At 51.8% G+C, this 15,905-nt stretch overlaps 1 protein-coding gene across 1 annotated transcript; it reads right to left on the bottom strand.

Annotated features, from left to right (window-relative positions):
- Nucleotides 1–2,546: 2,546 nt before the first annotated feature.
- On the bottom strand, nt 2,547–14,009 carry CD300LB (CD300 molecule like family member b). Its single transcript, XM_020872732.2, has 4 exons — nt 13,900–14,009; nt 5,483–5,812; nt 3,883–3,970; nt 2,547–3,213 (listed from the first exon to the last, which is right to left on the bottom strand). The coding sequence occupies exons 1-4, from the start codon at nt 13,937–13,939 to the stop codon at nt 3,048–3,050; spliced, it is 624 nt and encodes a 207-aa protein (XP_020728391.2). The 5' UTR covers nt 13,940–14,009; the 3' UTR covers nt 2,547–3,047.
- Nucleotides 14,010–15,905: the final 1,896 nt, after the last annotated feature.

Below are 15,905 nucleotides of genomic sequence, written 5' to 3'. Positions count from 1 at the left end.
ACTCGCTAAAACCACACACGAGGAACCACCTGAGTCTCTAGCTATTGGAGGACGTGAGGGCTTGGTTACCAGGCTCCTGCTAGAAACACATTAGCTGGGAAATACCATCTCAGCTGTAGCGCTGACCTATTTCATTTCTGTCTCTCTCCCTGCCCTGGAGAGTGGGCGTATTAGTCAAGTGTTGCCTGACAACTTTCGTTGGAACCCAAGAGGCAATTCCCAGAAGCATGAGTGTGTGTGTGATTTTATGTGTGTGTGTGTGCATGAGTGGGTGAGTGTGTGTGTGTGGCAGAGATGGGGTTCAGGACAGACAGGGGATGCCTACTCCAGTGGATTTTCTTTGATGACATTGTGTGAGTAACAACCCACCCAGAGTTTCTCCATAGAGATCAGGGGCTAAGTGAATATCAGCTGCAAAGAACTGTGGGAAAATCACTGTCACCGGTGATTGGCGGTTGGCGACCGCCAATGGCCCCTCAGCCACCCGAGCCGACGAGGCAGCTGGACTGTGGCTTTGCCTCCTGCGGCGCAGAGCTGCTGGGTCACCTGAAGCTATCTGGCCGGATCTTTGGAAGGCTGGATCCAGGAGGTATCCACAGAGGAGGGGACTTGGGAGCTGGAAGACTGCGGGTTCCCAACAGGGTGACTTGGAGAGTCTTCAGTCAGTTCAGTTCAGTCTCTCGGTCGTGTCCCGCTCTTTGCGACCCCATGGACGGCAGCAGCCAGGCCTCCCTGTTCATCACCAACTCTGGCTCAAATTCTGTCCTTTCTGAAAATGTGCAGCCCCATCACTGACCAGAACGCTAAACCAAGTGTAAAGTGGGAGGTTTCTCATTGGCCAAAGGACAAAGAGAGGGGATTACAGTACCCCAGGGAGGTGGCGGAGGGGGGTCCCAGCCACCTTACTGGGGACGGGGAAGATTCCCTTCTCCTTTCCCCCCAGGTGAGGCATCTTCCGGTGGCCTCTCCAGGCTGAGAACCAGCGCCCACCTATTAGGACAAAGGGCAGGATGGATGGGTCTTCACAGGTGTTCAAAGGGAAATACTCTGCATAGAACTTGGGAGTGGAATGTGGTTGGTGGGGGAGTGGGGCAGGGCGGGTGGGAGGGTGCTAGGTGGGGCCCAGCGGGGAGGAATGGGAGAGGCTGACCAAAGGGGACAGACTTCCAGGTCTGAGATGAGTAAATCTGGGCTCTAAGAGTATGGGGACTTCAACTCATCAGACTGCTATATGCTGGGGACTTGTAAGAGGGTAGATCTCATGTTCTCACTGCACAAAAAATAGTAAAACTGGTTAAAACAATAAGTGTGTAAAGTGACTGTTAACTTGATTGGGGCACTCATTTCACAATGTATATGTACATTAAATTATCACATTATGCACATTTTAAAAAATCACATTTACACCTTAAATATACACAGCTCTTATTTGTCGCTGTTGAGTCGCTTGGTTGTGTCCGACTCTTTGGGACCCCATGGACTGTAGCCCACCAGGCTCCTCTGTCCATGGGATTCTCCAGGCAAGAATATCGGAGTGGGTTGCCATTTCCTTCTCCAGGGGATCTTCCCGACCCAGGGACTGAACCTGCGTCTCCTGCGTTGGCAGGCGGTTTCTTTACCACTGAGCCCCCAGGGAAGCCCAGTAAAGCTGGGGGAACAACCAGAGGGAAACATTCCAAAGGTGTGTCTCTCTGAAGGCTTGCCTGTGTAGGTGTGGAGGCACATCTCAGAGGGAGCTGTTTCTCCTCAGTGAAGTGAGGCTGCCGCTGGTGTGCGGACTATGACCCGAGTGACAGAGAGAGACCGAGTCCCAGGGTGTCCTTGACGCACGTGAGGTGCTTCAAAGAGGCGAATTTCCCTCAGACGTTTTAAATTATTACGATGTTTTAAAGAATATAGCTTTTTTTTTTTTTTTAACTTTTGAGCCACACAGCATGTGGGATCCTATTTTCCCAACTGGGCATCGAACCCACAGACCCTGCAGTGGAAGATCACAGTTCTAACCACTGAGCCAGCAGGGAAGTCCCCAAAGGGCATCACTTCAGAGAGGCAACAAGATTTCCCTCAGACAACTTTAATTAAGCTGATGCACATGCTATTTAAAAGAGACACCACCCCTTCCCTCAGACAGCTCTGACATCACCGTCCCTGACCTTGACGTACTTTCTGAGGCCCCCCGGCCCCATGGAGACCCTGCAGTCCGGCTGCCGGGAGGAAGTGAAGGGCGGGCTCCCAAGTCTCAGCCCCCGGGGAGCCCAGCCCCCGAGACGTGGGGAGCAGGGAGCTCGGGGAGCCAGAGCAGAGCTGAGCGGGGAGGATGAAGGGGGAAGAGAAAGGCCAGCCCCAGGGCCCCACCTCAGCCCCCTAGACACAGAGCGGTGTCCTCCCTGGGCAGAGGGGACGTCAACCTGTCACGGTCCAGAACCAGCACTCTCCCCAGAATCACCGTCCTTAGGATGTGTGTGTGTGTGTGTGTGTGTGCGCCCACGAGTGCATCAAGTCAAGTGACGACCACGAGCCTTCAAAACCCAGATTGAGATTCATGTTGATGTTTGACAGAAAACAACAAAATTCTGTAAAGCAATTATCCTTCAATTAAAAAATAAATTAATTTTTTTAAAAACCCAGTTTAAGGAAAACAACTACAAAATCCCACATGTCGGAAGCCCAGTAGGGGAGCGCGCTGAGCCAGTCTCAGGAAGGAGGCCCCTCGCCCTCTCCACTGCACCCCTGACGCTTCTCTCTGGACTTCGGCCCCCGGCCCTGCTCCCAAGCTCTCCCAGCAGTGGGGACACGATGGTCTGAACCAGGGCTCCAGCCCAGCAGCTCCCAACTGTGAGCCCTGAACCCCAAGTGTGGGTCCAGGAAGGGCACTTGTGACCTGGAGAAGCAGGAACAGGATGCTGACCCTCCAGGTGGAGACCACACATCAGGAGCGGGGGCCCTGAGCCGGGCGGGACAGCTATGACTCCGCGGTGTTTCATTCCACAGCCGAGTTTCCTCTGGAAACGGGGTGCAGTGTTGGAAGTCTCCGCTCATCCATCCGTCTAAACGGGGGTGTCTCTGGTCAGAAGCTCAGAGGACAAGTTCACGTAGACGGGCTGACCCTGCGGCTCCGCAATGTCCCTCCGACGTTCCTCCAACCAGAGCACAGCGCCCACCAGGCCGAGCAAGAAGGGCACCTTCAGGAATACCAGGAGCATGTAGTGGGTCCTGGGAGGGGGTGGGCAGAGCTGTCAGAGCCCTGGGCCCCTCCATGTCCACCCCCCACAAACTCGGACACCGGGGAGTCTTGTGGGGAGCAAAGCCTGTGATGCTGGGCTTGGCAGCCCTGTCTGAAGACTCCCAGGGACCTGCTTAATGGCTCAGTCCCGAGGGCCCTAGGAATAGCTCAGCTTTGCGGCTTTGCTCTATATCGTGCCCACTTCCCTCTCCAATTTCACCTTTGTCTGAGTGCATCTCAGCCCAGGAGACGCGCCTGCAGGTCACCCACGGCAGGCTGGCTCTGTGTGTTCACAGCTCCCACGGCTGCCAGCTCCAGGCTGCTAAACCACCCTCCCTGAAGCCTGGAGGTTTGTATCTCCCTCGGCATCCACTAGGTCATCCGTGCTGTTTTGTTGACTGGGCAGAGGACCCGCGAGCTCCTCCCCAGCAGGGATGCTTACAGAGGAGGGGTCTGCAGAGCAGACATCTGGCTGGGGCTCCAACGGGAAGACAGAGGGTGAGGAGGAGGGGCCTGGGCGGAGGGGCACGGAGGGTGGGCAAGGGGCCTTGGCTCTGACCGAGGTGGGCTCCAGAGTCAGGTGACTGACTGCATGAGGATCGACAGCCCCACAGGAGAGGCCCCAGGTCGGGGCAGGAGAAAGGACCACAGCTACTCACCTGCTGTGGGGGCGGGAGGACGCGGCTGGAGGGCTGGTGGTCCTCGTCCTGGAGTCCTGGCTTTCTAGTACGGTCAGAACAGCTTCCCCTACACACAGGTGAAGTCGGCCCAGGTCATCAGCACAGACCCGGGGTGCATGCTCCCCTCGCAGTGCCCCACCGCGCTCAGCCCTCGCAGGAGACCCCCTTCCCCTGGCCCGGGGGCTTCCTCTCTGGCTGCAGTCCCTCTGGTTTCTCCCCTTTCTGCCAAGTCATCTGAACCACAGTACACAGTCATCTTCCCCCCGCCATCATTTCCAGGTGTGGCCAAAAGGAGTAAAATTAAATATGTCAATCCCAGTCTCCCTGTTCGGCCCATCCCCCACGTGTAAAGCAGATAGCTAGTGGGAAGCCGCTGGGTAGCACTGGGAGCTCAGCTGGGTGCTCTGTGATGACCTAGTGGGCTGGGATGGGGGGTGATGGGAAGGAGGTTTAGAAAGGAGGGGATACTTGTATGCATATGGTTGATTTACTTCACTGCACAGAAGAAACCAATGCAACATTATAAAGCAATTATCCTCCAATTTTAAAAAAGAAAAAGAATGTATATATACTAATATATGACTAACCCTATATGAATCCCTTTGCTGTATAGTGGAAATTAACACAGCATTGTAAATCAACTATGGAGTTCTATCCCTGGGTTGGGAAGATCCCCTGGAGGAGGGCACGGCTACCCACTCCCATATTCTTGCCTGGTGAATCCCATGGGCAGAGGAACCTGGAGTCAGGCATGCCTGAATAGCTAACGCTTCCACAAATCAACTGTACATCCAAAAAATAAATTTTTAAGATGAAAAAAAAAATTTTACATTCCCATTAAAAAAGAATTCAAAAGAAAATGAAATAAAAGCAAGCACTGCATTTTATTCTGGGGAGAGAGAAAAATCACACTGCAAGTGGAACTTTTTGGTTGAAGGTGGTGGGAATCCCTGGTCCTTTCTGCTCAAACAGTGCCCGAGCAAAGAGAGCTCAAGAACAGACAGTTCTGGAAACAGGGCGTCTAGTTACTGGGGTGGAAATGAGCAAGGGGGATTCCGGAACACTGGTGCATAAGAGGACACCTTCCGGTGAAATAGTGAACAGTGACAGTGATGAAGGAGATATACATCTCATTAAGAGAATCTATGGAGATGATTTATGTGAGCAACCTGGTCTCTAGAGAGCAGAGGCCCCAGAGCACCCTGGGTTGGCCGGGGTTCTGGGGTTCAGCGCTGGGATGCACTGGGTTACCCCAGATGTCCCTCTGTGCCCCTCTGCGTAATGACAGGTCCCGGGTGTGATGACCGGAGGTTGGCCACTTCCTAGAGTGATGCTCTAGCACATCACCACAGGGGCCTCTGAGAGACCTCGGGGATGCGGTGGGCAGCCGGGCTGGGAAGTGATGCTTTGCCTTGGTCTCTCCCCCTTCCTCCCCATCCGTCTGTCCCTTGCTCTCGCTCACGCTCGCTCTCAGACACCCCAACCTTTCTCTCCTGCCCTCGCGGAGGTGTGGGGAGGGGACATCAGTCTTCCAGTCCTGAGCACCAGGGCCCCGTAGCATAGACAAGGAAGCTCTTACTTGGACCAACAGTCACTTTAATTTGCGTCCCCAGGTCGGTTCCAGGCCTCTCAATCCCGCACCAGTAAGTGTCTGCGTCGTCCTGCCTGAGCTCCTGCATGGTCACTGTGAATGAGTGGTTTCTCTGGTCGTCCCTGATGGACACGCGGTCTCCTTTCTCTTCTCGCCCCGATCCCTGGGTTTGCACGAGGATCCGGCATGAAGCCCACCACTCCCCCCGACACCACCACTTCTTATGGCTCTCCCATTCGGAGTCGTAGCGACACTGCACACTCACCGACTCCCGCTCCTGGCCCTGCACGGACTCTGGGCCTTGGATGGACAAACAGCCTGGAAAACAGAATCCAGAATCCAGCTCCTGCCTCTCCGAGCTGGACCAGACTGATGTCCGAGATTGCACCAGCATCCCCGGCCTTCCCCGAAACCCCCAGCTGATGCCTCAAGTCCACCTTCTCCTCCGTTCTTCTCCTCCCCACGGGCTGCCTTGGTCTCCTCGGTCCCCGTGTCCCTACGCCTGCTCACCGCATCCACTTTTCTGGCACTTTCTTTCCGTGTCCTCTCAACACTGTTCTCAACTGGCTCCTCCTCTTCTCCAACTACTCGGTCCCCAAGGCCTCTGCGGATTCTCTTCTCTCTCTTTCCCTTTAAATCTTGGTGTAAACAGTGGTGCTGTGTTGGTAAATATCTGACAACCCGTCCTCGGGGGTAAAAACCATCTCCGGTTTGGAGTGCTTTCCAAATTCTAGTGTGTAAATATTCCCACCATGGCTGACTTCAGGCTATCCACGTGACATCACTGGGCACCGAGGTGGGAAGAGGTGTCCCCAGTCTGAGCCAGCTCTCCCGAGGAGGAGCCAGGGTCCCCCCTCCAGCCTTTATCTTGTCTCACTGTATTACACCCCCAAAGAGTGACTCTCCATTCCTATGGTTTCTTGTCTACATGATGATGATTCCCAAATCCGTATCTGTAGCCCCAATTCTCCCCTTGGCCCCAGCCTGCCTGTGTGCGTGCTAAGTCACTTCAGTCGTGTCTGACTCTTTGTGATCCCATGGACTATAGTCCGCCAGGCTCCTCTGTCCATGGGATTCTCCAGACAAGAACACTGGAGTGGGTTGCCATGCCCTCCTCCAGGGGATCGTCCCAACCCAAGGATGGAAGCTACATCTCTTAGGTCTCCTGTGTTGCAGGCAGATTCTCCACCACTCGTGCCACCTAGGAAGCCCTGGCCCCAGTCTACCGCTTACAAATACACACTGGATGTCTCTTCCCCAGAGTCAATAGTTACAGAGCTATGAGGCTTTTGAGGGGAGCTGGGTAGCACAGCTTTGGGGATCTCAGTTCCCTGACCAGGGACTGAACCTGGACCACAGCAGTGAAAGCACAGAGTCCCAGTGCCTGGACCACCAGGGACGTTCCGACCATCACAGAACTGAATACATCACTTCTTCCATCCAGACTCATTCTCCTTCAACACTTCCTCTCTCTCGTGGAGAGTTGGCATGGACGAACCAGCAAGGGTCTGCTGGGAGTGGGACTAGGTATTCTGCTTTTCTGCGGACTGAATGGTTAAACTCACTGTGTTCAGATACACAGATACTCTATCCTGGGCCAAGACCTTTTATGCATTGACCATGGGGCAATACGCCAAGAGAAGCTCACAGGAAGCCTCTCTTGACCATCTCATGGCCCCAGAGCACCAGGGCCAGGGCGAGGGCTGGGGTCTGTGCAAGACGGAGGGAGTCAGGTCCGTTGCACCAGGTGTCACCTCTCACACCTCAGACCTTCTCCCTGAAACTATTTTAGTTACTTGGGGTTTGCACTTATGGCAGCAGAATAACTCCCTCCCAACATGCTCACATCTTGGGCTTCCCCTGTGGTTCTGTGGCAAAGAATCTGCCTGCAGTGCAGGTGATATCAGTGATGCGAGTTCGATTCCTGGGCCAGGAAGATTCCCCTGGAGAAGGAAATGGCAACCCACTTCAATAATCTTGCCTGGAACATCCCATGGACAGAGGAACCTGTTGGGCTACAGTCCATGGGGTCACAAAGAGTCAGATACAACTGAGCGACTAAGCACAGATCCTAATTCCCAAGAATTCCACAGATGTGACTGAAATAAGGCTCTCAAGACAGCAAGCTTATCCTGGGTTATCCAGCTCGGTCCAATGTAATCACAAGGGTCCTTGAAAGTGAAAGCAGAAGGACTTCCCAGGCGGGTCCAGCGGTCAGGACTCCACGCTTCCACTGCAGCCCTGGGTTCAATCCCTGGTCAGGGAACACAGATTCCCATAAGCCATGTGGTCAAAAAAGAAAAAAGGTGAAAGAGCTGAAGGAGAGTTAGTATCAGCATGAGAGATTTGAAGGCAGAGAAAGGGCTCTCGAGCCAAGGAATGTGGGTGGCTTCTAGAAACTGGGAAAGGTAAGCAGACAGGTTCTTCTGTAGGGCATCTAGGAGGAATGACACCTTGCTGACCCCCCGAGTGTAAGCCAGTAAGACCACTTTGGACTTCTGACCTTCAGAACTGTAAGAAAATAAGTTTGTGTCATTTCAAGCCCCGAGGCTCCTGGTAATGTGTTACAGCAACCACAGTGAAATGGAGCAGAACCCTATGGTGCCTGCCCCCATATCCTCTGCCTGCCTTTCTTCTGTGGAAAAACTGTAACCCATGAATAAGTTTCATTAGAGAAGTGAAAACACACAGAAGCCAAGAAAAACAGTCAGAAGAGACCAGATGATAGCGATGCCGTCCTTAAGCGTAGTCAGAGACCTTTAGTTCCATCCCAAGGGCTATGATAGCATCCTGAGCCGTGCTCTGTGAGCAGTCTTACAGAGATGAGCCCCTCGCCAGGTGGAAAAGTGAATTACAGATGACCAGATTATAGCCGTGACATAAGCTACCACAATTCCAAGAAATGGCCTCAGGGAAATGGGAACAAGCCCACCCTGGAACTGAAGACTAACTGTACTTAAAATAATACGATGACGCTGGTCAGACCGCTGATGACCGACTTCAGGATGACTGTCGGAGCTGATTGTGCTGTTTCTGCCTGGAGCCCCCCACCCCCGCAGCCTGTAAAAGCTCTGGCATCTTGACTGTCAGTGGGAGGGGAGTCAGCCTTTCGACAGGCATCCGTGCCCAGCACCCACCCCGCCCTGTTGCTGGCATCCAGCTAAAGCAAACTTCCCACCAACCTGCTGTCTTTAACGGCCTTTGAGCTGCGAGCAGCCTGACCCTGCTTTCGGTTATGATAAGAAAGGAGTGTGGATTTCAACCAGCAGAACTAATGCTACTCTCCTCAAACCAGCACCGCCACGAGCACATCTAACTGGAGACCCTGGCATCCTCACTGCCCTGTTCTCTCCCTCCCCGTCCACAACTAACGGGTAACCAACTAGACAACTCTCCCTCAAAAATGCGGGCTTCCCCGGTGGCTCAGTGGAAAAGAATCTGCCTGCCAACGCAGGAGACTCAGGTTTGATCCCTGGGCCAGGAAGATCACTGGAGAAGAAATTGGCAACCCAGTCCAGTAGTCTTGCCTGGAAAATCCCATGGACAGATGAGCCTGGTGGGCTACAGTTCATAGGGTCACAAAGAGTCAGATAGGATTGAGTGACTGAGCTTGTCCAGATGATTGTCTTGTCTCCTCTGCCATCAAGGTTCACGGAGACAGCCTGACATGCTAGAAAGAGCCTGAGCTCTGGACACAGAAAGACCTGTCGGCCACAGAGTCGTTGGGAAACTTTAAGTTGCTTCCTCTCTGAGCCTTGCTTCTGTATTTGCAAACTGGCTAGCTGCTTTCCACCTTGCAGGTTCTTCTTGGGGATGTGTGCAAACCTCAGCATTCAGGAGTTGCCCCATCAGCGGTAGCCCAGCCACACCCCTGCTCTGCTGCCTGGGTCGCAGCAGCAGCACGCGGTGGGGTTCCCCAGCCCCCACTGCACCCCTCCTCCTGTCTCCCCTGCACATCGCCACGGGAGTTTTGTACCAAAATTGTCCCCAGATCGTCCTCAATGACACTTGCCACGAGCACCTAAAATCGTTCAGGACCTCTCCCGCAGCCGCTTCCCACTGCCTTGGAATGATTTAGATGCCTGAGCTTGCTCTACTTAAAATGGATAAGCGAAGACCTAATATACAGCACAATGAACTCTGCTCCATGTAGCTGGCAGCCTGGAAGGAGGAGAGTTTGGGGCAGAATGGATCCATTGTGTGTACGGCTGAGTCCCTTCTCGGTTCACGTGAAACTGTCACCACACGGTCAACCTGCTCTGCTCCAATACAAAATGAAGTTTTTAAAAAATGTCTTAGTTTGGTAGTTAGGTCTTTTACAATCTTGATCCAGTTCTCTGTCCACTGTGACTTCCTGTGGCTCCCTGCCTCCCACGCTGCCCACCCCCACTTTCCTCTTTCCCTGACTCAGATGCTGCATCCCAAGCGGCTGTGTCACTGTCCTTCTCCTTCCTTCCAGCTAGAAACCCCTGCTCCCAGCCCTGCCCGGCTCCTGGTCATTCTCCAGGCCTCTTCAAGGTTCCGCCTTCTCTGCAGCCTTCCTCCCCTTCCCCCCACTGCTCCACAGCCCTTTGCAGGAACCCGAATGCCGCATTAGCGTCTTATCATCCTCAGCAGTCTTCCTCTTTGCCTCCCTTGTTAGGATGCTCTGTTCCAAGGAGCAGAGATCTTGTGTTTGTTTCTTCTCTCTCTTCCCATCCCCAGCCCCTGTGACTTACACACTGTCTGGATCCTGGTTGGTACCCTTGAAGTTTATGATTAATTTTGAAAAGAAGCTAGTTGTTATGATCTCAGACAGAATCATCCAAGTCTAGGATCAATTATAGTTTCCACACCAATGAGAAATGAAGTGTAAGGGTGCTAGCTGCATTGCTAACCAAACAGGGAACACTGGAAACAAATCCAAATGCCACCAGTGGTAGACTGGGCTAATAGATTGTTATCTGTCCGACACATGGTTAGAAGAAAAAGACAGGGACTTTGCTGGTGGTCCAGTGGCTGATTCCCCACTCCCAATGCAGGTGGCCCAGGTTCGATCCTAGGTCAGGGAACTAGATCCCACATGCTGCAGCTAATACCAAGTGCAACCAAATAACTAGATACATGTCAAGAGAAAAGACAAATCATAATGATGGGAAAGACGCCCCAGACATATTACCATTAGGTTAAAACAAGTTGCCTGACTGTGTATGATTTCTCTTCCTTAGTTTTTCGATAGCACATGCGTAGGGGAAAATAAGTGGTTAGGGTTGAGTTTGAGGATTTTGAGGGGAAATTTCACTTTCTAACTCACACATTTCTATTTTGTCAAAATCTTCAAAAATGTAATTAACTGATGAAACAACAGCTTTTTTCATTAAAAAGGAGTCAATTAGAAGAATTGCTAAAAAGACAGAAATTGATGTAAATTAAAATCTAATGTAAGAGTCAGCAGAAAGAGTCATGTTTTTGCCCCTTAAAAATAAATAAGCTATAGTAGGAAGCAAAAGTACAATCAAAACATATTCTATCTGCCAGTGATCATAAACAGCAGAAAACAGATGTGGATACTTGGAAACAGAAATGCCATCCACCCCAGCCTTGGTAATTTAACAGAATGGTCAAGCACTCATAATGTGATGGGGCTTGGCTTTTAAAAATACATGGGGGTTTTTTATAAACAGATATTATGATGGATGATAAACTGTTCATTAGACCTATGTATTTTCAAGAGAATTTTGTCGTTGTTGTTTTTAGCTTTTGCTTTTTGGCCGTACCACTGCAGTTTGCAGGATCTTAGTTCCTGACCAGGGATTGAACCCCGGGGTCCCAGCAGTGAAAGCGAGAAGTCCCAACTACCGAACCACCAGGGAATTGCCCCAAGAATTGGTCTGAAGGAAGAGAGAAAAATGATACGACACTGCTGACCTGGGAGCAGAACTCTGGGAAACATAACTGATGGGTTTTAAAAGCCTAAGCCTGTTTGGGGCTTCCCTGATGGTTCAGATGGTAAATAATCCGCCTGCAATGCGGGGGACCCAGGTTTGATCCGTGCGTCTATCAAGAAGATCCCCAGGAGAAGGGAATGGCTACCCAATCCAGTATTCTTGCCTGGAGAACTTCATGGAAGAGGAGACTGGCTGTTTGAATTTCAATTTTTTTTTTTTTTTTTGCTTTCATGAATTTGATATAAACTTTCTTTTTCATGTCAATGATTCAGGGAAGTTTGCCCTCTGTGCAAAATTCTTGGGTGAATGGTCTTGTCTCAAAATCGAGAGCATGGTTAATATCCACATCTAGGCTGATAGCGAGTAACAAATGACTCATAAAAATGAGGCAAATTCACCCAAGGGGGTCTCAGAGCAGAGGTCCCGGGGAACGTGTGTTGTGCAGTGGGGTTTGATCCTGTCTTAGTTTGCACTTATAGGGCCGGGGGTCTGGGCTGGTGTTCCCCAGACATCATGGCAGCCCAAGCTAAGAGAAACAGTTTCTAGGGTGCAGATCTGGGCCCCTGGTTATTCTTGCAACACTTTGCTCTTTGGGGGAACAGGGATCTCTTCTTCCATTCTTCGGGTTGTTGGGGGTCTGGTAACCAAGCAGATGAATGTCCAACCAGAAGCTGGGTCGTTGTGACTTCACCATGTCCACCTCTCTCCTGCCTTTCACAGAGGAAACCCAGGGTGGCTGATGGTGTCCAGAGGTGAAAACTTGACCGGCTGCCTTCTTTTTTTCATCCTTGACTAACTTCATGCCCAAGTTCATTCAGAATTGGAAGAGGAGGGACCCATCCACTCTCTCAAGGCCAACCCTCCCCCCAAGCCACCGATCTGCCTGTGTGAGTGTGTGTGTGGCTGCGCAAGTGTGTGGTTATTCTGTGTCCCTGTGAGTGAATATATATGTGTGTCTGTGTGTCTATACGAGTGTGTGTGTATTATGAGAGTGTGAGAATATAGACATGAACTGGCATGTGATTGCATAGGTATGTATGTTCAACTCCATTGGGTGAGTGTATTGTGTACATGCGTCTAAGAGCATGTGATCCCAACATGGTCCACCCACACCCTTCTCCTTGGCCTCCCGGTGGCTGGACGTTGAGGTTAAGAGAGGGAGGAGATGGAGGGGTGGTCTTGGAACTCAGATGGAAAACTGGAGCCCAGGGGGAGATGCAGACATTCTGAGCGGCCATCCTTTGGGGGTCTGGGTCACCTGGGGTCGCTGTTAGTGAACACGGCCATCACAGACAAGCTAGTCCCACAACCCATCCACCGGTACCAGCAGAAGGCTTCTTCAGCATCAGTACCATCAACAGCGGCAGTGAGAATTCAGGGACGCCCATCTGAATGGTAGAGACCTACACCCCTAGAGCTGCAAAGGGCCAAGGACTCCCATCCCCCCGGAAATCCAACAAGGGACTGGGACTCATCTCTCCGGACCCCTTGGCCATGCTCTTTCCTGCGGCCCCTCTATGGAGTGGTCTGTGAGTGTCACAGGGTCAGTCCCCAGGCCTGGAGAGAGAGGACTGTGTGACCCGCACCTACTGCCTACATTGTGCAAGCTTCCACACTGTTTTCCCGGATGCTAGGGTAGTGGTTTTCCATAGAAGAGAAGCCCCTCCCGTCACCCAGCAGTTCCCTCTTTGAAAACCTCAGTTCCTGGGCAGGGTATCCCAGGCCCTTCAGAGTCCTATCTGTGGCGCTCCCAGCCTCAGTTCCAACAAGACACCCCAAGGCTCTCTGAGAATTCAGAGCTCCCTCTGATGAACCCAGCATCCTTCTCAAGCCTGCAACCCTTGGCATGCGGTCCCTCTCCGAGGAGCACTGGTCCCTCTTCTCCACGTGGAGAGCTGATCCGCCCATTCTCCCAGGCTCATCTCAAGGACGGCTGCCGCGAGCCTGTTCTGTTAGGCTCGTGGGAACTTAGTTCTCTGACCGGGGATTGAACCCAGGCTCTCAGCAGTGACATTGCAGAGTCCTCACCGCTGGACTACCAGGGAACTCCCAGCTCCTCTTTCTAAAGGTCGGTCCTATTTCTCTTTTCCCTTCCTCAGAGCCAGATGCCTGTCTGGTACAAAGAGGAACCCAGTGAGCTTTTGTCGGATGAATTAACAGTCATCTCTCATTTCCCCAAGATATTCTTCCTTGTACCTGGGACAAGGGCTTCTCAGGTGGCACAGTGGTAAACAACCCACCTGCCAAGGCAGGAGATGCAAGAGATGTGGATTCGAATCCTGGGTTGGGAAGATCCTCTGGAGGAGGGCATGGCAACCCACTCCAGTATTCTTGCCTGGAGAATCCCATGGACAGAGGAGCCTGGTGGGATAGTCCATGGGGTAGCAAAAAGCTGGACACGACTTAGCGACTTAGCACACACATATCTGGGACAGACCCTCCACCCCCTCGCCCTGTGCAGTGCCCCAGCCTGCTCACCTGGGATGCTGAGAAGCAGCAGAGCTGGGGGCAGCCACATGGTCCTGCCTCCGGGCTTCCTCTCCCCGCCGACTTAGAAACAGGGAAGCACGTCCAGGCGCCAGCTGACTCTCAGGGCTCTGAGCACAGGCAGGCTGGTGCCCTCCGCCCGTCCAGACCGCCTTTACGTTTCTTACTCATTCGCTTCCTTTTATGGAGTGAGTGTTTCCTGCTTTTAATTATTTAGCATAAGCAGTGCTGTTTCTTGGCAGGCTGGGTCACAGGGTACGAGACCTGCACTAGGTCAGAAAGAGGAAGCTAGGGGGCTGTGCCGGGGAGAAAGGGGGCCCGTGTCTGCAGAAGGGTCAGAGGAGCGGGTTTCTGACCGACCAGGCCTTGGGTGGCTGTCAACTCCAGAAATGATTCTCCATGACAGCAGTGGGTCCCAGCAGCAGAAAACTCTGCAACTCGCGGGCCAGGTGTCCGTGCTGGGCACACCTGCTGATGCATCCATCCAGGTGTTACAGCCAAGCGCGTAAATGTGCCGGCTATGAAATGAGACAAACCCAGGCTCTAACCCCATGAGCACCACATACGAGCCGTATAACTGTGGACAACTTACTTAATCTTTCTGAGCCTCGGTATTTATATCTGTAAAATGGACTAATAAGAGCTCTTATGAGAATTTAATGAGGAAATGTATGAGAAGTTCCAAAAACAGAGTTCTGGGATGTGGTTAGCACAGTGTCTCCTTATTAATACCCTGGGCAAGACTCCAGACACTAGAAGAAGAGTAGGATTCAAATAAGCCCAGGATAGGGGCTTCCCTGGCGCTCCAGGGGTTAAGACTCTGTGCTCCCACTGCAGGGGGCTTGGGTTCCACCCCTGCCCCGGAAACTAAGGACCTGCATGCCACAGGGTATAGCCAAAAAAGAGAAAAGCCCAGGACAGAGGGCTGAGAAGAAGCCAGTGGATTGGGTTTCCTCACTAATAATAGGACAGATTCTAATCTTAACCAGACTGCATTTAATTCAGATCACAATATATATATAACCCAGGAGTAAAACTCTTCAAGAGCAGCTCTGGGAGGCAGGTGAGGGTGTTTCTTCCCAGGAGTCCAGAGCCAGACTGGAGGGGGGAGCTGTCCCTGGAAGCCCTGTGTTTTGGTGGTTCAGCACACATCCAGAAGGGCTGGGAGGAGTAAGAGGGCCGTAGTCACGGATCAGGGCCCTATGGGCACCAAGGAAGGGATGGATGGGAAGTAGGGAAAGGTGTGGACTATGAGTTTCCCACAGGTTTTCTCAGAATCAGGCCAGTTTACTGCCCCACCATCTTCACTTCTCTGGGAAGGTGGAGCAAGTCTGTTGCTAGTATAAAAAATTTAGGGAGTTCCCTCAGATATGCAGATGACACCACACTTAATGGCAGAAAGCGAAGAAGAACTAAAGAGCCTCTTGATGGAACTGAAAGAGGAGAGTGGAAAAAGTTGGCTTCAAACTCAACATTCAGAAAACTAAGATCATGGCATGTGGTCCCATCATTTCATGGCAAATAGATGGGGAAACAATGGAAACAGTGAGAGACTTTATTTTGGGGGGCTCCAAAATCACTGCAGATGGTGATTGCAGCCATGAAATTAAAAGATACTTGCTACTTGGAAGAAAAGTTATGACCAACCTAGACAGTGTATTAAAAAGCAGAGATATTACTTTGCCAACAAAGTTCCATCTAGTCAAATCTTTGGTTTTTCCAGTAGTCATATATGGATGTGAGAGTTGGACTATAAAGAAAGCTGAGCACTGAGGAATTGATGCTTTTGAACTGTAGTGTTGGAGAAGACTCTTGAGAGTCCCTTGGACTGCAAGGAGATCCAACCAGTCCATCTTAAAGGAGATCAGTCCTGGGTGTTCATTGGAAGGACTGATGCTGAAGCTGAAACTCCAATACTTTGGCCACCTGATGTGAAGAGCTAACTCATTTGAAAAGACCTTGATGCTTGGAAAGATTGAAGAAGGGGGGAGAAGGGG

The sequence above is a fragment of the Odocoileus virginianus genome, chromosome 17, assembly GCF_023699985.2.
Source record: "Odocoileus virginianus isolate 20LAN1187 ecotype Illinois chromosome 17, Ovbor_1.2, whole genome shotgun sequence".
Taxonomy (NCBI): Eukaryota; Metazoa; Chordata; class Mammalia; order Artiodactyla; family Cervidae; genus Odocoileus; species Odocoileus virginianus.
The sequence above is the reverse complement of the archived record's forward strand: the minus strand, read 5'-3'. Positions and strand labels throughout refer to the sequence as shown.

Excerpts from the sequence above, each read along its gene's own strand:
- CD300LB (XM_020872732.2), bottom strand. The coding sequence starts at position 13,939 with ATGTGGCTGCCCCCAGCTCTGCTGCTTCTCAGCATCCCAG. Across the intron at positions 5,813-13,899 it reads GCTGCTTCTCAGCATCCCAG|GCTGTTTGTCCATCCAAGGC; the intron begins GTGAGCAGGCTG and ends TCTGTTTTCCAG. Across the intron at positions 3,971-5,482 it reads TAAAGTGACTGTTGGTCCAA|GGGAAGCTGTTCTGACCGTA; the intron begins GTAAGAGCTTCC and ends ACCTGTGTGTAG.